We start from the raw sequence: 26,463 nt of genomic DNA, 5'->3' as shown, positions 1-26,463 counted from the left end.
GAAAATAAAACTTTATTTTTATTACATTCTTAATGAAAGCAAGTATGTGATGAAGTAATAAGATTTACAGCAATGAAAAGTGCTTTTCTCCGCTTTACTGATCATGTGTGAAGAAGTGTCCGTAATTGTGGAAACCGTGATTTCCATTTGCTACAATTTTCACGTCGGCAGGATCTTTGTTAATCGTTCCGGGCTCGTTCGTTTTCACTTGAGCTCGGAATCCATTATGATCGGCGACGTAGTGAACTTCGCGCAGTATGCCGTTCTGGTCTCTGTAACCGTAACTGCCTTGGACTTGACCATTGCCGTTGGCTTCCTCTTTTCTAAATTGAGTTCCGTCGTGACTTTGGACGGCGTATCCGAAGTTGTATGGATGAGAATTCTTTGAAATAGAGAATTATCAATTAATAATTAATATATAATGCTTGAATTTTGTTTGCATCTTATTAAGTGCATTTCGTTTAAATTTATGCTTCTGATTTTTATATATTATAAGAAGGATTAAAATTTACAATAAAAAAGTAAAGTAATTAGTCTTAGTAATAAACTTGAATAATTATTGAATTAAAAAAATTATTATATTCAAGCGCTAGTAATAAAATCTATGAATAATTATAAATTATAATTTTTGTTTGCATCTTTTTTAGTACATTTCTTTTAAATTTTGGCTTCTCATTTGTAATTGTTGTAACAAGGATTAAGATTTATAATTAAATGTAAAGTAATTTAATATAGCAATAACCTCTAAGAATTATTAAATTAAATGAAATTTATTATCTTCAAGTATTAGTAATGAATCTATGAGCAATCATACTTGATAAATAATCAGTTTAATCTGATTGAAATTTTCATATGATATCCAAAACCAATAAAATACTTTAATAAATTATCTTTAATCTATCGTTTAAAAAAAAAAAGACTTATTTCAATAAACGGATGAAAAGTTTAACTCACTTCTCTTCAACCACATATTTTCATGACCAAAATTATCAGCTGTTAATAACTAAGGCTGAATTTGGAAATAAATATTATTTAAAAAATTCTTTTTATCGTTTCAGTCATTATGAAGATAAAATAATGAACCATCTTACATCAAAAGGAAAAACGTAGCATTTGCATCATTCACCTTATTTTATTAGTTAAAGTAAATATCCTGTTATTCATTTATAAATGGTAAGTTTATTTTTAATTTCATTAAATATTTATGGCTTTAAATGCGTAGAATTTGCATTATTAATCCTTGTAGAATTTCAAATTCTTTGAAATAATCATAGACATTTCTAAAATACTCCTTTATTACTCAATAAATTTATTTAATAATACCCAAAAAATAATTTATGAATAGAATAAATTATGTAATTCATCAAGGTTAGTATGCATATCCTAATTGCTCTTTATATTGTTACTATCCGCAAATAATCTCGAATAAAACATAAAATTGCTATTTTATTAAATAAAATAATAACGATAGTATGTCAAGAAATGTCTATATCCCTCAATAATTCTTAAATTTGCAGATGAGCATTTGAAAAAAGAATTATAGCTATTATATATTCGAAATAATATCAAGTTATTTATTTTCTCAGCAATATTTCTCCAAACAAACAATTCTGTATAAAGAACTTTTTAATTCTCAAAATTTAATGCGATTTAATGACGGATTAGAAATTGTGGATTTTTAGCAGTGTTGATAAATTAAAATTATTCAACAGATTATAGTTTTTTATGCTAAACATAATCCATCTAATAAATTTAAAATTCTAATAACCGACTGATTAGATCATTTTTCCAAAGCTGTCAACAAGCAAAAAATAAAAGATTAGAAATAAATAAATAAGGATTTAAATTGTAAAAAATATATTACACTTTAAAAAAATATCTATTATCAGAATATTCAAACAAAAAATAAAAGAAATAAAAAAAATTACAAAAAAATATCGGCATATGAAATTTTTTTTGGACTCAGTTGTTTATCAAGCGATTAACGGAATAAATTCAGAAAAAAAAAGACTTTTAGTATTAAAATAAAAATACAAATTTTCAGAGCTATTTCATAGAATAAGCTAAATACTGAAGAATAGAAAAAGTGCAGAATATAATATGTAAAATTCCGAGCATCGTATTTATGTATCATATTTTAAAAATTTGGCAGGGCAAGATGCATCGTATTTTAAAAATTTGAAACATTTTTGAAATATGTATTATTAAAATTATGCAATGTTATCTAACTGATATTACTTAGGTACGTTAGATGGTTCATGAATCACACACTCCAGGTAGAATTTTGTATCCTGATAAACACATCTTTTATATAATTCTGTAACTTTTATATTTATTTACAATTTAGGTGTTATCTTGAAATTCTACAATGAAATCTAAAATATAAAGAACAGTAAGATAAATACTTACATGATGATAGGAGTCATCTTCTCCATTGACTAGACAGACTAACAGACATCCTAAAGTAAACTAGAAACATGAAAGGTAAATCTAAATTAATTATAAAAAACCTTAAAACATCTGAAAATCATCAGATTTTTTTGAAATATTAATTCTAAATTCTATAATAATTTTAATCTATGTACTACTTAGAAAACATAAAAAAAAACTATAAATGTCTTGGTTTTTTTTAATGGTCCATTCCGCAATTTCTATAATAGTATTGTATGTATATAACAAAAAACTCAGCACATGTTATTTTTTTGACCAATCCCGAAATATTTTTCAACAATTACCATATTTATTTCAATTTCAAGTGTTTACTAAAGAAGTATATGAAAAAACGTAATTATGTTGTGTTTAGAAAAATTCTTTCCTTTTAGTAATGTATGTGTTTATGTGAAATTGCTTAGAAATTTAATAATTCATGAATATTTTTTTTACTTCAATAATTGTTAATAAAGGAAAGAGTAGGAAACTAAGGATAATGTTTTACGTATGATTAATTAATTTAATTTCATTATTGTAAATAAAAAAAACCAGGAAAGAAAAATGAATGAAGTTTTCAAACATGAAGACATTTTTAGAAGTCAAATAGTTTTTTTCAAAGATTTAAACCCCATTTTTTGTACTTTTAATTAAAATGTATTCTGGAATGATTTTGTATATGGATTAGTTAAAATAATAATATGGTCTGTAAAATTTAAATCTGTTTTGCACATGCTAATCTTCAGAAAAAAGTTGTAATTTTATGTATAAATAAAGAACTGAACTATTTTAAACTTTATTTGATCATATAAAATCAGCCATTTACATAAATAAACTATAAATATCCTCTCTGCTATGATAGTTTGGAGTATTAATTCTGTACACAGAAAAAAATTGATTTAGAATTTTGATTTTTTAGATAAAACAATTTTAAATCATTTTGTTTTTGTCAAAAAATTAATTTTACCACTGTACAGAAGTTATATTTTTAATAAATTATGCCAGGAAAATAAGAAGAATTGTTAATAAATCTGCTAGCAAAAAATTCTATATGAAAAATATAATTGAAACTTATGAGCAGTATAGAATAGCTTATACACCAAAGTCGTGGATATGTGTATATCATTTTGGAGTTTAAGGATATTATTTAATCAATATTTGTTCAGTTTGTTTTCTTAAATAAATATATTGTTTTTTACACATTTGAATTGTTAAATTATAGCATATATCTTTTTTCCATTGAAATAAAATTAATTCTTTTCTGTTGTCTTGTTATTCTTCTCATTATTCTTTAAGATTTTTTCCAAGCTTATTATGCATGAAAAATAGAAATTAAATATTTCTTTCTCAGTTTATTTATAAAGCATTTGAAGATATTTAAAAATATATACATTCAAGAGAAGTATTTTATAATTATTTTGGTATTATAATATACAATTTGCTAACCTTAGTGTTATTTATCATAATGATAAACATAATAATTTGTTTTTTACTTGAACGGTAAGACACATTTGTCATTCATCTTCCAGATATTTAGCAAATAAAAGTATATGAATAAAGCTATGAGGAATTCCGTTTAACCCTCATTTCTTAACAGCTATGTCCAAAGATGGTAAACAGAAAATGCAAACTTATCAACTTACCAAAGAAATCATCTTTGAAACTGCTCCTTCTACTCACTTCTTTATTTTCAGATTAGGAATAACGAACCTGGGTGACAACAACAATTCTTATACATGCACATAAAGAGGAAGTTGGCGCTTCTAGGTACAAAGATCTATGATGCTTAACCTTAAAGCTTCCGTAATAATACGTTTCATTCTTACTTTTAACCATTAGCTTTATGAAGCATGCAAAAAAGTAAAAGATATTTCCTTTTCCTCTTTGTTTCGTGTTAAAAGTATTACGAACAAATAATTCAAAGAAAGTTAATTGGAAATTCTTCATAAGTAGATAAGCGTTTAATCAAAGGTTCCCGATAATTTTGAATTTGGGTACCTAATTTTTTGTATCAGTTTGGATTTTACAACGCTCTATAATATTACTTTACAATAAAATTACATTAATGTAATACACAATTAATACTTTCCTCAAATAATTTAAATAATGCAAAGTAAGTGCCAGCAAACCTTTTCCTCTCTGTTATCATGTTAAATGTATTTGAACATTTCTTAAATGTATAAGCTTTTAATCCTCTTTTTTCGACATTTTATTTCTTTTTTTGCATTAGTCTTTTTTGTATGATCTTCAATCTGCATATTGTTTTTTTGTATTCTTTATGATCAAAAATTATAAAATCCTAAATGATATGCAATCGATATTTTCTAAACCTAATCTAAAAAAATATAAAATAAAAACAAGCAGTATTTTATTGCATTAAAATACGCAATATTTTATTAAAGCACGTTTGTATTATTCTTCTTCAACGAGAAGAATAATAAAAATAATGATACCCAAATTTAGATTTAATACTAAGTTTGATCTACACATATTGATTAATATTGATTAATCTACACATATTGATTAATATTGATTATTACACATATTGATTAATCTAAACATATTGCTTTTTATTATTAATTTTCAAAAGTCGTAAAAAACTAAATTATATGGAATCGATATTTTTTAAACTTAATCTAAAAAATATAAAATAAAAACACTCAGTATATTATTGTATCAAATCGTGCAATGTGTTATTAAAAACGTGTTTGTATTATTCTTTTCCAACGAAAACAATGATACAAATGATAATTCTCAAATTTGGACTGAATACTAAGCTTGCTCTTCACTACATATTGCCATTTCTTTTATGATCAAAAGTTGTGAAAACCTAAATGATCAATAATTAATATTTTTTTAACATAATCTAAATGTTATAAAATAAAAACACGTAATGTATTATCGTATTAAAACACACAATTTATTATTGAAAACACGTTTGTATTACTCTTTCCCAATAATACAAATAATGATGACCAATTTTAACCGAATACTAATTAAGTGAAAATATTGTTTTATTTAAACAATTTTCCTTAAATAATGCAGTCCATCGATTAAAAAATTTGGTAAATGAACAAATTATCGATGCATTACTAAATCTTCCAAAATATCATCGTTTACTCCTCTCACTTTTTTCCTCAACAATATAATTTAAATTTAATTTAATTTCCATGGACTTTTTTACATTTTCAATTATAATTTCTGAAACGCGTTTCTGCATTATTTGGTGTAATTAATGAGTATATTCTTTCTTTTTTGTATGATTCACATGCATAATTTCTTTCATTAGAATTACTAATGTTCCTAAATTATGAAAATATTTCAGATTTTTAAATCGTTTTTATTATATCTCACACTTATGTGGCATGGATTCATGATAATACGATTGTTTCACTTAATAATAATAATAAAACCATAGAAAAATAATGCAGTGCATGGTATTGCACTACATTGCATGGTATCCTTTGGAATTTCGCTCATGGAATGAAGAATCTCTGAGCTATATTGTACAAGAGTAAGCAGCTTTCATTTATGACATTCAGAGGAAACAGACCCACAATGGTGTTTTCCTTGATATAGAACTACAAACATTTAGCCCGACATTTCATTCCTAAGTTCGCATTGATGATTATTTGCATAACAACAATTAAGAACACAACCTTAGATCATAAATATCTATGTGGACATAAGAACGTGGCCAACAGCGATCAGAGATCTTCTTGTGGGTATTCCACTGATAGTAAAAAATGATTGCTTAGATTTGTCCCATAATGATGAATGATTTACAGGTGATTATATTACTGATTCGGAATAAAACACAGAAAATATGATCGAAATCAAATAGCAAATCTTTCCGAAAAATCTATTTTTTATAATATAAAAATTATGTTAAAATACACAATACTAATATTCAATAAAATCGATGTATTTGTTGAAAGGTGAATTTCTCTTCTCGCGTCATGGGCTTTTTAAAATGTAAAGCGATAAATATTATATCAATATTTGATTATATATGTGTGTACATTTAAAACCCTTCGGCAATCAAATGTTTAACCAGAAATATGGATTATTATCAGATTCAAATAGAATTATATTGAATTGTTGTTCTTATTTAGACACATGAACTGAGCATTCTTAATAGAGAAAATCCCATTACATTAAAACGAAATTAAAAACTTAGCTTATGTATAAGAACTTAAATTCTCTTATCCTTTAGATAAAATTAAGAGATAATCGAAATCATCTAAAAGTATCCTTTAGACTAAATTTTCTCATCCAAACATCCATCTCAAATAGATTTTTGTTTTCTGCGTTAATATATTTGCACTTTCTAGTTGATCACTTATTGAATCATATTTATTATATTATGCAGAATAATATAATTTATTATTCTGTTATATATTAAGTAGAATTTTTTTCCTTAATTTTGAAATAAAAAGAAGATTACGCAATCAAATATTTGACGCAGCAATTAAAACCTTTAACCTCACAGCAACAATTTTACACATTGTTGAAAATTTGGTAGAAAAAAATTAATTTGTCTCCCTAAATACCCTCCCCCCAAAAGCACCACATTTAAGTTGATATCACCAGAAATATTTTTTATTTAAAAGAATATAAAAATTAGGGTTTTCATAATAATAGTATCGCATGTTATCGCAGAAACACTAAAATCACAATTTTCAAATAAATTAAATTCAGAATGAAATTTGGGAAAAACACACTCCCATGTATTATTTTTCTACCCTCCAAAGCGTATTGGGCAAATTTTGTAGGCTCAAGATCTCTCCTGTAGTATGTCAACATAAAAATATTATCATTTATATTCGATTTTATGATGTTTTTCTATATTAACGAAAAAATACATTTTTAATTATGTTTCAATTATTAATTAGAATATTTGAATTTCTAGTGTTTTATTTCCGTTTATTCTACTTTTCTTCGTGGCGATTCCATTTAGTTTGAACAATCAAACTAGTGACGACCTACGCTACTGACCATGTCATAGAGCAAACAAATATATATCGATTTATATTTAACATAATGTGATGGTTTTTCTATTCATAATGAAGAAATTCGAAAGTACATCCACGACTATCCTCCTTCAATAGAAAAAAGGGAGCCACAGTGGTCTGGTGGTAAGGTCTCGGCTCATGATCCGTAGGGTTTCAGGTTCGAGACCCGATTCCATGGAAGAATCGTCATGTAAGGGGGTCTGTTGCACGTTAAATCCATGAAGGCCAGACGTCCTCCCGTTGGTCTGGCGTGGTGTGGAGAGGGTGGTGCCAGCTCAGGTGCCGTCCTCGTCATCTGACCGCAGTTCAAAATGACGAGGCCCGTTCCAAAAATAGCCCTAGTGTTGCTTAAAACGGGATGTTAATACAACTACAATAACTAATCAACAGAAAACCAGACTATGATTTTCGAAACAAGATCTCTTATCAAGTATAAAATATATATCTTTTATTTTTTAGTTATATCGTGTACTTATAATCACAGTGATCGAGAGTCAATTCTTTAGTACATTCTTCAAAGATTTCTCGCGACCTACAATTTGTTGATAAAACTATTAGTTATTTTCATTCTTACATATAGTTACATTATTGAAATATTCTGCTAACTTTCATACATAAGATTAGATAGATGGATTTCCTCGTGATCGTGGATTTAATCACATTTGAATTCACATTAATCACATTTTGATTTGAGATTAATGGCAGCTAACGTTACCTATATTATCAGAATGTTCTGGTTCTGAGCTAAAATATTAAAATGTACTTAAAGTTTACTGTTTAGTGGCATCTTCATACAGTTTAATGTAAGCAAATTTGAAATTGTTGGCAGATCTTTCATTTACAACTAGCATTAATTGTTGACTGTCATGGACTTTCTTGCTTTTTTTTGTGAAGAATTTCTCAGAAGTTAATTTTTTCACATTCTTTTGTCACGACTAGAATGATCTTGATTAATTTAAATGAGCAGCTATGCTACAGGTTCAAGATTGAAATCTGTTTTACTGATAAAAACCATCGTTAGTCCTCACTGAATTATGGATTTAGTTTAGTTTAGTTTTATTAACATCCCATTGTAAAATAACACTAGGGCTATTTTGGGACGGACCTCGTAATTTTAAAGTGCGGTCAGATGACGAGGGGCACCTGAGCTGGCACCCCTTTCTCCCCACCACACCAGCTGGATGACTTTTGGCCCCGACGGATTTATCGTGCAACAGACAGTATTAAAAGTTCCACACTGATTTATGTCGAACGATATTGTGAAAACAAAATAGTAAATTCTAAATTTATTAATGTCGTGATGATACAACTATAAAATATATATTTTAAATGACGATATTACAGCTTACTATTCACTTTTATGTGCTTTACGAAAAATGATCAGACTATTCAAGTACATTTTTTTTTTCAAATTCTAATTTTAATTTTTATACTAATAAAAGAACATTCGATTTTCAGTAAAATGTCCTAATCCGTCCTTTACTTATTAAAAATAAAAAGAAATAATGTTAGAAAATGGAAGAAAAGTAAATAAAGGAAGTTAAAAATGAATTTAATAATTAATTATGCACCTATAGAAATTTTTCTTTTTGAAAATTGTTTTATCCAGCTTTTAATAAAAACAGAATATACCAAAATTGGTATTTTTTATAATATTATAAATAATATTAATGGGCCAACTTTATCTTTTAGATAATTTATTTTTACTTTTTCATAATATTGAAATTTAAATCTTCATAAACTAAAAAAAAAATAATAATTTCAGTAAAATAATAATTTTTTAATGTTCATGCATTTAAAAGTTATTAATTTTATACCTAATTTTGATCATTTATTTTTATAGTAAATCTTAGTTACGAGTATAATCACTTCCTTTTAGATTTAAATCATATTCTTAATTCCAAATTGTAGAAAAAAGTATTTTAATTAAAAAAGCAATGAAAAATTTTACTTAGAAGCATAATCGGCGCTTGGTTTTGATTTCAATTTTCAAGGTAATGTGAAAATAAAATGTAACAAATTTATCTTAAAAATATTTGAGAAATGCATAATAGCATTTTATTTTTATTTATTTATTTATTTTGCACTCGATTGGTAATTAGGATTATTGTGTTATAACAGTGGGAATTAATTTGGTGAAATACTAGAAAACTATATTATTCAATATTGATAACCCAATATTTATTAATGCAACAAAAGTATTATCGTTTATATTGCTTTAATACTGTAAAACTCAATTGTTAAATAGTTTTGTTAATTTTATAATATTATACAAAATCGTGTGATACGAGTTAAAACAAACACCCAATTTCAAAATAAAGAAATAAATAAATAAAAAAGAATCAGATTCAATTTCAAAAAATCAAAAAGGTTTAAAGAAAGGAAATTCATCAAATACTTCAAATTAAAAGTTTTAATGATTAGACCACCTTCTGCGTTATGTATAAGAAATAAGAAAAACTAACATATCGACCATGAGACAAAAATTAAAATTTATATATGGTATAATCGATTTTCTATTACCAAAGAATTTTATTTTCTCGTGTTAAAATTCTTTCTTACATTATCAATGAATTATTTACTTATGTTTATAAAAATCTTTTGCAACATTATAGCATTATTGTAGTTAAAAATTAAGAACAAATGATCATGAAAATCATGATCTCCTTCTTCACTTAAAATTCGCAATGAATTTCAACATTATATGCCGGGAATAAACGAAAGTTTTTCATGTGAAAATATTTTAACTTTATTAAATAGGAATAATTCAAAACTCAAAATGTAATTGAATTTGTAGGATAAGTTTAAGCTATAGATTTCACTCCTCCTTTCGAATGATTTCGAGGAAGTGTCACAGATTTCAAAGAATTCAAGCGCATCGAAGGTAATTAAGGTTTATGTTTCTACTTAATGGTTGATTTCCGCTACTTGACTACGTAATATTGTTAATTTAATGGATTAAACAGGCAAATATCATTTTAATTATACAGTAAATCAGAAAGAATAAGTTTATAAATACAATATTTTAAAATTTGAAATTCTTTTTTTAAATGTATTTTGAATGAAAAATCTGTTACCAACATATCATTAATAATATTTTTTAATTAATAATGCAGTGGGATTTTGTTTTTTTTCTGATTTATAAACATTTATGGCATTTTACAAACATGCTATTTCAGTAATTTGATTTTGGAGTTTTTAATAAAACAGTTATAGCAAAATAATATGTGATATTTTTCGTTTCCTTCCATTAAGGAAACAAATAAATAAATAAACAATTTTCAATAATATGCAGATTCAGGTAACGTCAGATAATATTACTATTTTGGATAATACCATCTTTTCACCAATGCTGTGTCCAGCAGAATATTTCGTTTTTGTAAAGGGAGCTGTGCAGTTGTTCAACATTGATTCAAACAAGTAATCGTTAGCGTACACTATCGTTGACCTTGAACAGTAATTTCTTCCAAACAGTAAGATCCAAGGATGAAGATAACCGTTATTCCTTATCACACAGGCACTTTCTGTGATTGCACACAAAAGTTCAACCACATCATGGAGGTTGAAATTTTCTGAGTATGCGCAATTTTTCGAATTAACCTACCCTTAGCGATTGACAAGACGTTTGCCTTGCCCCTTCTTTTCATAAAATACCTAAAAGCTTGCTGCTGTCAAAATTGAATTATACCAGATGAGGAATTAATTAGCGAAATTCAGCAGTTTCAAATGATCATCTACTTTCAAAATTAAAACACGTTGAAGATGTGACAAAATAATGTGAAGAGCAGGGAGCAGAACTTTCGGATTGTAGAAATTGGTGCATTCAGCGCATGTGATACTACATGCATGTTTGCCAACCTATCTTCCTCTGTAATGTTATGTACTTCTATGACAGATTCAATAAGCAAGAAAATTTCTCCAAAGCGAGATCATTCACAAATGTGAACATTTTTCTACGCAATTGCAAATCAAATCATTACAGCTAGCATTGAACACTGGCAGTTTCAGAGCTTATGAGATTTACTATACGCATGCACTGTCTCTGCGGCGTTATAGGGCATCAAAGGGCAAATAATAAGGTGTTGAAAATAAAAATATTATTATTTAATACATTAATGTATGTGTTTTATAACTGTACTTATTAAATTTATCCGTTTCGAATACGACATATCCGTTAGTACGACACATATGAAATGTAAAAGACATCTTTTATTTCAAATATTTTTATGTTGATGAAATATTCTAAGAAATGTGATCTAAATTGTTTTTGCTATTAGATATATACTGTAAAGATCACTTACTTCTGCGATTATTTTCTGCATATATATTTAAAACATTTCTCATGTGCAAATGAAGTTGAATTATTTTTTTTTATTGTTCAGCATTCTAAAGAATCTATACTTATAATAAAGCTCAATGTGTGTGTGTGTGTGTGTGTTGGCGCTCTGCAGGCAAGGTCATTTGACATACAGCTATCAAATTTGGTACATGTATACCTTAGAGGTCGGGAATGTGCACCTGGGGTCCGTTTTTTTTGAAATTTTAATTATTAATTAAAAACTAACTTTCCCGCCAAAAAAATCTTCTATTTTCCCTCACCGCCAACTTTTCCGCCAAAAAAATCTTCCCTTTTCCCCACCGCCAAAAGAGTAAGGCTTCAGTTTTTTTTCCTCCCAACAGAAATGAGGCTAGGGTAAACGTTTTTCGGCGGATTATTTAAAACGATTCTGTTTATTTTCTTAATGTGTAATGCATTTAAAATTAAACATTGTTAATTAATCCATGTTTCAGATTCATTCTGAAGTACTTTTGAATTAAAATAACTCAGAATAAAGGAAATTAAAAATGTCTAATCTGCATAGTGGTACCCCAACTGGTGTAGAAAAATTCACACATTTGCGTTACCGTAATTGGCGAAGGAAATTCACGCATGCGCATTCTGTTCCGATTGTTACCATGACAACCATTATCAACGGACGATTTAAATTATTTTTAGATTAGTTGCATGCTTTTGTAAGTAAATTGTATTTATGTTAGTTATATATTTTTTGTATATGCTTATAGTTTTAAGTACATCGTTTTTTAAGTAGTTTTTTTTAACCTGTTTTCAATGATTTAAATTATTTTTAGGTTAGTTGCCTGCTTTTGTAATTAAATTGTATTTATGTTAATTATATATATTTTTTGTATATGCTTATAGTTTTAAGTACATCGTTTTTTAAGTAGTTTTTTTAAACCTGTTTTCGACCGATTATTTTAAACGTTTCATTTTATTTTCTTAGTGTTTGATGCATTTAAAATTAAACATTGTTAATGAATCGATCTGTTTATGATGAATCTGAAAAAATTTTGTTGACAAATTCTTAAGATAATACATAAATTAAGAAAGATATTCTTTAGTTCCCATAAAGTTTAAACGCTCAATGACTCTATTATCAGTAATCATATTATTAATAAAAATGCTTTGTTTCAGTAAAAAATATTATTATATTAATTGCAGATTAATCATTTACACTTTAATTTAATGTAAAGCATAAATTCTACGGGAGCTAACAGAAAATGAGAGAGATACAAATTACGTTATGACTGTAGGTCTTTATAATATTATGAGTGAATTGAAATTTGAAATTTTGAAATATTTTAATGAAGAAGCTATTAAAGTAGGAATTACATAGCATATTTAATTATTAAAATTTTAACGAGCATTAAGATTGGCGAACCGGCTGGTCGCCAAGGGCGGCTAGCATTAAATAAGTTTGAATTTTGCATTTTTCAGAGTTAGGTCCTGGTGTACCCGAAGAAGATCCGCCGAACCAGAAAGAGTGTTAGAACTTGAAGATCGCCGGGGAGAGAACCATTATTTATTATTAAAAGTCTTACAGTCATCGCCAGAATATGGCCAGTAAATAAGGGTATACATTATAGTTCATTGGAGAAAAATAAAATATTTATATTAAAAAGTTAGCAAACCAATTCCGGAATCAGGAGATTAAGTTGAAAAATATATGTATAAAGCAATAACACACATAAGCATAAAAAAATTATCGCAGCGTCCAAAGGATGGAACACATTGTAGATATAGTAATATCGTAGACATAGACATATAGCAATAGCAAATAATGTACCAATATCTAAAATCATATATCTATCCCATTATATAAAGTGAATAATAGGTGAATGATGCAAATACAAGGTCAAAATGCAAAGCAGATCTAGAATGACAAATACATATAAAAAGCATAATTAGAAAGTAAATCAAGAATATGAGCAGAAATGTACAGTTTTTTAATAGTTATAATCCTACATAAAAAACAAACAACTAGAAGCTGTACCAGAATAATTACATAAATAAAGAATCGATTAAAACAAAACTGCAAACAATTCAAGACACAGATCCGTCAACCTAGCCTCCTCTGAATTTCAGACTTTTCAAATCTTCCGCATCATCCTTATCGAAGCCATGTTCCTGAATACACTAAAAAAAACCCAATGAGGTTTTGGATTGGCTAGAGGAGCAAGTGAGGTGATAAGGACTAGTAAGCGTAAATTCAAAAGCGAAGTAATTTTTTCAGAGTTAGAAAAAATTGTTTTTCTGCGACCGACAACTTTTTGTGTACTCCAAATTTAATTTCACACATTCTTTTGTTTCAAACTGCACAGCTAATTAATGCAACAATCGCACAGTTTATTTTATTATTTTTGATTACATGAACTATCTATGAATTATTTTTATTTTGAAAATATCCAATTTTACAACATTTTCAAAAATCATTAAGATGAAATTAAAACTATAATGAAATTAAAAATAAAGTAATTTTATAAAACTATGCTAATTCATATCTGTAATCAGTTTTCTAAAAAGAAGATTTTTTTTTTATTTTCATCATTTTTTTGTAATTAATTAATATTATAAAACCTTGTAATAAATGTTTCTCAAATGTACTGCAGATGGAGCCACTTGGACGGAAGAAGAAAATTTCCATTTTCAATATTTAGTTCAAAAACAGAAAAATCGTAATTAGATAAAAAAATTTCTTAAAATCCTCAAACTAAAATATTTTCTTTTTATTCCAGAGATTTAACTAATACATAAAAGTATGATTTATATACATTAAATGTAAGGTCTTCTAAACATATTTGTAAAATCAAAATAATTGGCCCTTTGAGAGACAAAAAGAATTGGAAGCAGGGAATTGAACGGGAATTAATATTCAGTTAAACGCAAGTAAAATCAGATATTCAGACATGAAAAGATTTTAATCATGATAAACGAATTTAGTATAGTAATTTAGATCAGAAATGTAGTTAACTCACCGTTAAAACATTTTTATATTTCTACTTTATTTTTTTTAATATTTTCAAAAAAATTTTTTTATTATTTTCTTTGGAAAAAAAGAATATATATATTTTACAACAAGATACTAATTTCTAAAATTAAATCATTATGATTTAAATAAAAAAAGTATTTAACTCAAAAGGTTATGAATTGTAGATGAAAGCTAGATTTGACGAAAAAAGTGAAAAGGAAACTGAACAGATTGAGTTAAAAATGCAAACAGAATCTCATTTTGTAGAATAATAAAACCTTACAATGTCATTAAAATATTTAGTGTAACTAAAAAAATTGAAGAAATCTGCAATCAGTTTTCAGAATGGAACTAATCATCCAGGTATATAGTTCTAATTATATTGGGAAATCAGTTTTGTGGTGTTTCTGAAACTTATGGTTGATGTATTTAAGGAATAAATTATTTAGTTTATTTCAAAAAGTAATAACAAGAAATTTCAAAATAATAAGAAAAGAAACTTTGTTATTTAGTTTAATTCAAAAAGTAATAAAAAATTTCAAATTAATAAGAAAAAAATCTTTTTTTATATAGTTTAATGAAAAAAGTAATAAAAAATTTCAAAATAATAAGAATTTGTTTTATTTAGTTTAATTCAAAAAGTAATAACAAAAAATTTCCAAATAATAAGAAAAATGTTGTTTTGTTTTATTGAGAAATAATAAAACATTTCAAAATAATAATGATACATCTTTTTTTTTCCTGATACCTTACAACAAAACAAGTTTTGTGATTTAATTAGAATTTTAATTCTATATGGTAGTTTTCGCTTTGAAATCGTTCATATTATTAGCAACAGAAGAATGAGTAAAATTCATGCCATTGTCGAGTAACAATTTATCACACATTTATAAATTATTTATACTTTTTCTATAAAATGACTGATTGTATTTTCTAAACAGAAACTAATCATATTACATCACTTAATATTCATAATCCTTTGTATAATATAAAGGAATATTTGAGTAAAAATGAATGAAAATTCCTTTGAATTAACAATTATTAGAAAACTATTTTTCAAAATTAAATTATAAATCAACAATTATAATTTGGCTTTAAAACTGTAAAATGAATTTGGAAATAATGATTAAATTACTTACTATATTTAATCTCTATACGAGTTAAAATATTCTTATTTTTCAAAAATATTAATATGTAAGGATATGTTTATTAGCTTTATGTATTTTATGATTAATATACTGGCGTCCTAGCATCGGGGTAATGCACCTCCCCCACCGGGCTCGAGTCCCGGTTCGGGCATGGTTGTTCTTTCTCTGCTCCCTCTGTGAGTTGTGTGACTGTACCCTTCTGTGAAAAGGGGTTCTGCAAGCGAATGAGTGATGCGTGAGTGGCAAAGTCTTACTCTTTTCCCTATTTGGCGCTATTAAACAAGAGACACACCCTCTACCGGCTTAAATCGCTGTTTTCGTAGCAGCGAGATTGTCCAAGTGCCATAAGAAACGCATAATTAATATAAATTCCTCCAATATTTTCAACTATTATAAGCAGAAATATACCTAATTAAATATTTTTAATGTGTTAGACAAAAATTGAAAAATAAAATTTCAATTTGGTTTCTGAAGAAAAAGAGAATTTTAAGGATGAAGAAAATGACTTATGCTTCCAAATCGATTTATTCTTCTAGAAAGATTAACTTAAAGAAAAAAAAAAAAAACAATAAAGTATATACACTAACTACAACTTTTGCATTATCCAGAGGTATAATTGTTGCAGAAAACTTCCATGGAAAATATTTTCATGTGATAAAATTTGTAAACCTTGCTTCTCTATAATATAGATGAATAAATAAATATGTTGAGTTTTATAGTGAAGCCCAAAAATGGAATTAAAATAAATAATGAATAAGATTCAAAGAATTAGAAAAAGAAGCTCACAATTAATTCACTATTAGAAGAAAATTTATTTGGCTAAAAGGAATTCTGTTCCATTTAAATTTTATTTCAATTACACATCATGCTTTCTATGTTTTTTTTTTATATATATTATATTATTCTTCGAATTAGTGTAAATTTATCGAAGTAAAAATATACATCTTTTAAAATAATTAAAATATTCTGATTTTGAGCTACTTTACTTCTAAACGGAAGAAAACATAGAATGAAATGTGTTATGATTTTAAATACAAAAAAAAAAGTGCTAGTGGAGAATTTTCAACTAAGTTGATAAATTTATAATCTACATTTTTAAAGTCAGGAAGATAATTTTGAAACTTAATATGTAAAATGTGAAATAAAGGAAGTCAGACACGGAAATAATAGGAAAAAAGATTAAAAAAAGGGGCATTAAGTAATAGATTGTAAATATGGTCGGAAGCAAAATGGGAAAAAAAATTCTTCATCTTTTCAATAATAAGGTAGACTGTTATCAGTAAGAGCAGCCAAGCATTAAATATTCTTCGAATGTCAAAATAAATAATTTATCTGTATTATTACTGCATAATTTGAACTACCTTACAAAGAATCGAACTTCCTTATCTCCATTTACCTATATTTATTTATTCTAAACACATTATAAAATGGTTGTAAAGTAATGAAATTGGGCTTTGTTATCAAACAATTTTGTTTGTGTGTGTTCAAGTTTCCTCTAGTAAAACAACTGTTAAAACATAATTTCCTAGTTTCTTGCGATTAATGAAATACTGCTTAAATCGCCATTATTTTTATATAATAGTTCATAATAATAGTATCTTGATTTAAAACAGAAAGAAGGTTCTTTATAGAAGGATTTCGGGATTTTGATTCATGTTATATGTTATATTATATGATAACACGATAGGGCTCAGAATGTTATATATTATTTTGCGATATTGCATTATATTATTCAATATTCACCAATGTTGTAAAATTTTGCGAATGCTGCTTAGTATCTTATGATATTAATAGATAACATATATATAAAATACATACAGTGTATATGCATACTGCTGGATACTGTTGAGATTACTGCTCGCTTTCCAAGTCCAACCTACATCAATACATACCATTTAACCCTCAATTTCAAGCCACTGTTTCCATTTCATTGCTGTTGAAATGTTTAATGTCCGTTTCCAAAACTTATATGATATTTTAAATCTAGGACATTTGACAAATAAAATGAATGACGTATAAGACGAAGAAAATTAAATACTGATTATTATCGGGTATATGAATTAACCCTTTCTAAGGCCGTGAGAGGTATGTTTCGCACCAAATTTATCAAATTTTGTATGAATTTATATAGGTTGGCATAAGTTCTGATAAATTTTTTAGAAAGACAGAAACTTAGATGCTTTAGTTCTTTATCTTACACAAAATGATGTGTCTTGATTTCATACTTAATTATTAATGAACCAAATTAATTAATTAATCAAATTAAATTTATCTAATAAGCTAAATGAATCCCTTTTCTTATTCTAATTTCAAGCCTAAAAATATTTTAACATAATATTATTAGAAAAAAATGACCTTTTAAAGGGTTAAGATAAATTGAAACGAGTTTTCAAATATGTACTAAAGTAAATAAATGAATTACTACTATCGACGTTGTTGTCAGTTGGTGCTTTTTTTTAAACTTAAAGTATTTTCAGACTGGCATAGATATGCAAATTGTGACATGAAACAACTTTTAAGTGAGAAAACTTTACCAAGAAAGGAAATTAAAACAATAAGGAATTAATATGAGACTAATAACCATCCTTAAAATTGTTTGAAAAACAGAATGCAAAAGTTAATGTAATTATGCCCTATTACTTTGCAGAGGCTGTGATCATTACATGGAAAAATCAATCTTGAAAAGTTACCATATTCCGATGATAAGTTAGAGGTTAAGTTAACCCTTTAAAGGGCCATTTTTTCCTGGTCGTATTATGTTACAATATTTTTAGGCTTGAAATTAGAATAAGAAAAGGGATTCATTTAGCTTATTAGATAAAATTAATTTGATCAATTAATTAATTTGATTAATTAATAATTAAGTAACTAATCAAGACACATCATTTTGTCTGACATAAAGAACTAAAGCATCTAAATTTCTGACTTACTAAAAAAAATTAGTCAAAAATTATGCCAACCTACATAATTTCATTCAAAGATTGATAAATTTGGGGGAAGCATACTTCCCACGGCCCTAGAAAGGGTAAAATGATTTAGTTAGAGGTGTAAAATTGTTATGATTTTTATTGCCAGTCTATGCTAATAAATTGGGGATTATTTATGTAAAATTATTAAATGATGTACAAAATATTTTAGTCAGTTAAATATTTTAAAGTTATGCTGTTTCTTCATGACAGATTTATTAAAAGAACATTTATTTATGTCCGTTAGTTAAGTGTATTTTAAGAAAGCACTTTCTTACATTTTTATGAAGAAACGTACTGCAAAAATCCCAACAAAGGAAACATTCGTATCTAAAAAAATATTATTTGCACTGTAAACTCAATTTGTATAATCTTGGAAAATAATTGAGAAATATACAAATTACTTTTTATGTAATGACAAATTATATAAAAAAAGAATGACAAACTTCTACAACTGATATTGATTTACTTTACAAATTGCATATTTCCGATAAATGCCTTCACTAGATATTTCACTATTACGGATATTGATTTACTTTACAAAATGCATATTTCCGATAAATGCCTTCACTAGATATTTCACTGTTTTACCAGTTTTATTATTTTATCTAACTAGTTAATTTTGCTTTTTTTTTTCTTCAGGAAAACTGTATATGTATAGAGGACAAAGTGACACCACTCTTATTTAAAAAACAGTTGCCCCGGACAAAAATTTGAAAACAATTTTGTTAAAAAAAATCCTTTGAGCTTATTCTCAAATATTCATCAAATATATGTGACCTGTCCAGTCAATACACAAGATTATATGTCTTAACACAAAAATGTAGTAAACAGGAAACAAGAAATTTTTATTCAAAAAGTAGTATCACAGCATTTCTTTGGTATACAACATAAAATAACTCAAAAAAACTCTATTAGCTTCTTTTCATTCATGGCCTCCATGTTCACCCGTATGCTGAAACATATACGATCTAATGCCACCAGGTGATCCCTTATCTTTATCATTTGTCTGCTGAAAAAACTGGAAATGAACTGGAGTCAAACTCTTGACAGTCTTGGAATTTCCGTTGCTTGAACGTTGTTCTAAATCATGATTTGCTGGATTAGTCGTTTCTGGTTCAGCAAATGACATAATCTGAACATCAGCATGTTTTTGATCTGTTGTTCCAGGTTCATTGGTCATTATTTCAGCTCGAAATCCATCTTCATCAGCCACATATTGAACTTCTCTGAACATGCCATCGGTATCCAAATAGCCATACATTCCTTTCACATGACCATGGCCATCGCTTTCTTCTTTTCTGTAATGTATTCCATGGTCAGCTTTCGCTTCGTACTCGAAATGATACGGTTGTGATTTTTCAGGCTGAAAAAGCAATTATATACAAATAATTTCGAATAAATTATGATATTACTCTGTGGCAAGAAGTCAGGTATTTATTTAAATGAAATCATAGATATGGTGTTTGATATTTTCACTATATAAAAATTAAACTCTGATATAACTCTATCATTAAGAAAAGGCCTCAAACTCCCGTTTATTAGCACTACGGATCCCGCCCAAGTTGGTCATTGCTAAATTCTCTCCTGCTCCTTTTTATTAAATGTGATTGTTTGAACTCCTTGGTGTGTGTTTTATTCGATAGTGACGGATGGATTAGAAGGGCAAAAAGAGTTTTTCAGAACACTCAAAAAGCTGTTGTTTGCTTGACAGATATCAAACTAAGTGGAAGTCTCTTTTATATACCGATCCTTTAAGAATATAGACTATCATTACGATTATTGAGAGGGAGTTTTTTTTCTTTTCTTTTTCTTTTCTATAAAAGAGAAATTCAGGCATTCTAATATTCTGAAGTGCCTGAACTACAATGACCTTATGAATTAGATGATTAAATGTAAAACAATTATAAAGTTAAAGAGATTTGTAATTATTTCTTTTGAATGCAATAAAAGGCACGGATCATGTTGCTTGAGGTATTTGTATGTTAGATGAAAAGACTGATTACCTCACTCAGCTAAATTTATTTGTTTAATTATTTCATTGTAGTGACCATATTTCTGAATTTCATCTTAAAATAAACTTTGGTGCTGTGGAGTATCAGTTCCTCATAAATATTTTTTAATGTTTTAAATATCTTTTGAAACATTTTTGTAAATGGCCAGTTTGAAGTTAAAATAGAACATGCTGTTTGGAAAGTTTGCCATTTTATTTAAAAGTGTTTCATTTTAATTTCCCTTTATGTCAACTTTTCTCTTTTCTTACATTTTTAGGAGCTTTGTGCCACCGTGAAACAACCACTCTTAAATATTTGTAGAAAAAAAAAGTAAGAACTTTATAGTATATAAATTTTTTTAAGAATCTCCCACATACATTACAATAAAGTTTGAATATTGTTGCATTAAATTAATGATATACACTCTTTAATCTAAATTAATAAAAACTTGATGGATACTGCTTCTAACATAATCGAATAATTTCTCTTACAAATTAAAAAAAAAGTATTAAATTGATAATTTCTATTATTTAAATAAAACTGATAAAAATTTGATGAATATTGCTTGTCATATAAGTACATAATTTCTATCTGAAACTATATTCAAATAAGCTTCTATCTTGACCATGAATATACAAACGAAATCTCTTTATTAGTGTATCTTTAAAATGTCTTGTGTTCAGATTTTAAAATATAACTACACATCATTTTTTTTTAAATTTGAGAATATTTTTTTATAAAAGTCAAACATATTTCAAAATATCCAAAGAAAAGGAGTTAAATAAAAGACTATACAATTATTCAGAGTCTTTTTAAAAAGTCAAACTTGATTTTAAAGTTATTATACAGATATAAATGCATTGTTCCGAAGTTCTTCAATAAAAAATAACTTTAATTTAATTATAGAAAATATTCAAAAGAATGAGATACAAAATTTACAAAATAAAGGCTATTATGAAAAGAAATGTTATTCCATTTCAGTATGAAATATTTTATTATCATCTATCCTTTTAATAAAATATAGTACATAGCATTAATAATAAATAAAATCCTATTTATCTCACTTTTTCTTCAGTAACAGGCATCGCAAAAGCAGTAGATAGGCCTATAAGTGCCAATAATATCTGAAATTATTTATAAATAATAAAAATATATTACAAACATATTCAAAAATTATTTTAATATTGCATATATATATATATATATATATATATATATGGTATAAAAGCATCAGACATTCCTTCATGCTTGTTCATAATGGCAAGTATTATATACAGGTATTATTTAATTTTGAAAACATATCCAAATATTTCTTCCACGTTCATTTATGTTAACTGTACAGATCTATAAATTTATTGCACTCAAAGCATCATATGAAAAGGAGATTTTTAAAGAACAAAAGAAATTGTAATTCAGAAAATCGTCGATAGAATTCGCCAGCAGAAATTAGAAATATGGATTAATATGAAAAAGGATTACTCGCAGTTAAATTATTTAATAGAATCATAAAAACAACACACAGCATGAATTATCGAATGTTTCTTTTGATAAATTTGTATTTATCAAGTAGGCTGTTTTCTAAATACAACTAAGCATATAGTGTAAATGGTTCATAATATTCTTACTGAAGTTCTTGTAATAACTGCGAGGGATCCACGCACTACTTGATATAGAATAAAAAAAGAATGGAACTGTGTAGCATCTAAAGGCTAAGCAGAGATTTAAAGGATTCCATGCATTCTGTCGGTAGGACTGATGGATATTATGTTGGTTCTCTGGATATTATATTTGGTTCATAGTCGCCACTCATTAGCACATACCATCTATATTGAAGTAGTAGAATATCAATCTATCAATCTACCAATAAAGATGCCATGCTCATAAGTAAAAAAAAAATAATTAAAAAAATAGTTTGAAAAGAGGAAAGATTTTGGTTTCAGTATTCGATAGAAAATGACTGTTTCAAGATTAAAGTATGAAATACATTGGAAATATAAAAGCAGGAAAAAATTTGATATGTTTACAGGTGCATGTAAACATTCTTTTAAAGGTCCATATTCAAACATCAAAGTTTTCATTTATAGCTGTAACGAAGTCTTACAAGTCTAGTTTTACAAAACTGAGACTCGGAAAATTAAAATTTTCGGCTAGCAGTAATCAAAGGCCTTAAACACTTCATACTGTTTCAACCAATTATAATTCATGGGATAACATTTCATGTAAAAGTAGTATGATTAATATCGCAAAATCAATCATTTTATGAAGACATAGAAGGGAAAAATAAGCAAGCAGTTTGGACAACATCTAAGCAATGAAATGTATCAATATATACTAATTTTTAATACAATTAATATAAAATGTATTAATGATTATAATCAGTAATGCATTAAAATGTATCAGCATATACTGATTTTTACTAAAATTAATATACAATATATTAATGATTATAATCAGTAATGTTATTAGAAATGAGAAGTGAAACCATAAATCAATTCTCTGAAGCATGAAATAAGAGCACCAAATCATTATTTAACATTTGTAACCAATTTTAACATTCTAGACGGTGCTATTAATAGTAAGATATCCGGAATTCTAGATTAAATTTTTCAATCAATCTAATAAAATAGATAATTAAGAAATCGTAAAAAATTATTAATTACATGTGTTTATCTAATTTAATATACTAGCTATAGCAATCGAATGTTTCTGTGATCTGAATCTTCGCATATTTATTGTTTTTCATTTTACGAAAGTCTATTAATAATATTCTTTTAATAATTTATCCTTTCTTATCAAAATGATAGCTCAATAATAAATATGTAATGAAATCAGTGGACAGTTTCTTTTTAATAATACTCATTATTTATATGTTTTAGGAAGTTATTTTGCTGTTAGTGCCATCTATCGACGATTTCTTGAAATGAAAAATCAGTTTGCTGCTAAGAAAATATTTTCCTAAGCTACAATGCAAACTGCACCTCCGTATCATTATTTATTCTTTTTTCTTATAAATCTGAATGGACTATTTGAACATTTTTTATTTTTAAATTTAAGATATACTTTTCCTAAAAAAAAAATGCATGAATTATTTTATTTTTATGGGGAAGGAGGAAAGATTGAATATCGGTTACTAATGCATAAACAAATATAAGAGATAGAATTAATTTACAGTATGCTATATCCTGATAGCAATTTTTTCTAAAATATTCAAAATAATAGAATAAATGAAAAATGTATTAAATATTTCTAAAAGTTTTATTACATTATGAAGAATTTCCCCGCTTGTACTATTAAAATTCTGAAATTTTATATTCCTAAAATCATATTCGTATATTATAACTTTTTTTTTCATTTCCATCACTGATATTGTTGATTTTTTTTAACTATTTAAAAAAATCACTGAAATGTGTTAAAAAAGCTTGAAAATATTACAAATTTTTTGAGCATAATTTTTTAAAAATCCCAAATATAAGCAATTAATATAATACTGACACGCACACAAAATACCATAATCTTCTTAACCTTTTTAATTCTCTAATATCGAGTTTTTCGAACAAAGACGTGGGAAGAACATCATTATTTAATCATGAGCTAAGTTGAGAAATATTTGAAGCATAATACGGTAGTCAGTAGAATTATTTTAAAGCCAATAAGTTCGCTGTTACACAAAAATTTATTTCTTAGTTTGGAAAGGAGTCATGGAACAGATAGTCATTCTTTTATCGATTAATTATATATAGATCTGACACAGTTTCAACGATATACGAGGTAGCATAAATATTGGACATAATTTTGGACACAATAATAATAAATGCAATGAATATCAATTTAAAACGGAAATGAAGATATTGCCATTTTGTTTCTTTTCGATATAACTGCCATTCATATTGAAGTATTTTTTCAAGTATTGGATCAGTTTGATGATCCAGGCTTCATAGAACACCGTCGGCTACGAGTAGAGCGCTGTCGTAGGATCCGTTTGAAGTCATCGATAGAATCGAATTTCTGACAGCCAAGGAGACAATCATGGGTGCAAACAGATAGAACCCTGAGAGTACTACATTTAAGTTTATTGTAGGTGTTCTAACAGAATCTTTGTAGAACACTTACAATTGTAGAAACGGAAAACTGGGAAACTGTTCCGGTTCACGCCGAAAAAAAATTTTGAACTTGGAATCCCCAGGTTTTCGTCTGTTTGGACCCATGAAGAGATTTCTGGATGCCAGAAACTCGGTTATGATGATGACGCCAAATGGACCGTACTACAAGAACTCTATTCAGTCGGTCGCATTCTATGAGAAATGGATATTCATACTGATCCAATGTTGGGATAAATACTTCATCATGAATGGCAGTTATGTCGAAAAGTAGTTCACTGGTAATAGCTTCCTTCCTTTTCATATTATTCATGGCAATTTTTACTAATCCATTCAAAATTATGTTTATGTTTTATTTATATTTCATATGGTTTATTTATACTTCATATGAAGAAATATAAATAAACCATAAACATAATTTTGGTAGAAGCTGATATATGCTGAATCAGTAGCTGATATTGCTGATTCAGCTTTATATAGCTGACATATCAACTATATCATGCTGCGCTGATATATGTTCCAAAGCTGATATAATCTGGATATAAGCTGATATAAGTTGATATAGCTGATATAGAGTTGATATACAGTTCCAAATAATGTTGCACAGTTTTTGTCTTTAACTAACGTATCAGTTAAAGACAATTGAGAGAAACGTAGAATGCATATCTTGAGGCGAATAAAATGTATTTACAAGAAAACGGTCTCTTGTTTAAAATATATTTTGAAAATATGATAGATAAATAATTATATACAAACTATTCTAAAACGCGAAATTTATTAAAATGTTAGAATAAAATAGTCTAAGAGAATGAGCCTGGTTTGTGAATGGAATTGTCGATTTATTAAATAAAATTAAGTTGAATTAAAGTTTAAATAATAGTAATGCATTTTTAAGATATTAAATGATAAAAAGAGCTAAATAGAGTACGAAAAATACAATAAGAGTTTTTGAATGAATATGATAATACTAAATTATATATGAAACTATGAAAAAATTATAATAAGATGTATAAATTATGTATAATGTTTTATGGTGTATAAAGGTTTTACTAATCAAGTTTTAGTCCGCCTTTTAAATTTCGCCACAAAGCATTGCAATAGGATATTCACAAGATTAAAACTGCATTTTACTGTATAATAATAAAGGTAAATATGAAAAAAAGTGCATGGTTTGTTTACGATCAGAACTGATTCAGATGAGTGAAGAAAATACAAATGAAGTTTTTATTAAATATAAAATACTTCCTGTAATAAAAATTACAAAAAATAGCATTATTTAATATAATACACTTTTTTTTAAAATTGCTATATGAAGAGAATTATATATTTAGAAAACCCTTGCTATTGCATAAAAATAAATTTTCTTTTACGAAGTTCATAAGTGGAATAAGAAACACATCCACAACTTACTTTGAAAACCATGATCCAAGTAGTAAATGATGTTTCACCGAAGACTTTACGATATCTGCAGTTGATATCTTTGAGCACAGTCTTTATAACATTAACCAT

At 26.7% G+C, this 26,463-nt stretch overlaps 1 protein-coding gene across 1 annotated transcript; it reads right to left on the bottom strand.

The window, feature by feature from the left end:
- Positions 1 to 26,463, bottom strand: LOC129984884 (uncharacterized). The gene is made up of 6 exons (XM_056094841.1): positions 26,365 to 26,463; positions 21,922 to 21,981; positions 19,800 to 20,229; positions 4,071 to 4,102; positions 2,410 to 2,469; positions 1 to 382 (listed from the first exon to the last, which is right to left on the bottom strand). The coding sequence occupies exons 1-6, from the start codon at positions 26,461 to 26,463 to the stop codon at positions 95 to 97; spliced, it is 969 nt and encodes a 322-aa protein (XP_055950816.1). The 3' UTR covers positions 1 to 94.

Source organism: Argiope bruennichi, chromosome 9 (genome assembly GCF_947563725.1).
Source record: "Argiope bruennichi chromosome 9, qqArgBrue1.1, whole genome shotgun sequence".
NCBI lineage: Eukaryota > Metazoa > Arthropoda > Arachnida > Araneae > Araneidae > Argiope > Argiope bruennichi.
Note: the sequence above shows the minus strand (reverse complement) of the source record. Positions and strands in the feature narration are given on the sequence as shown.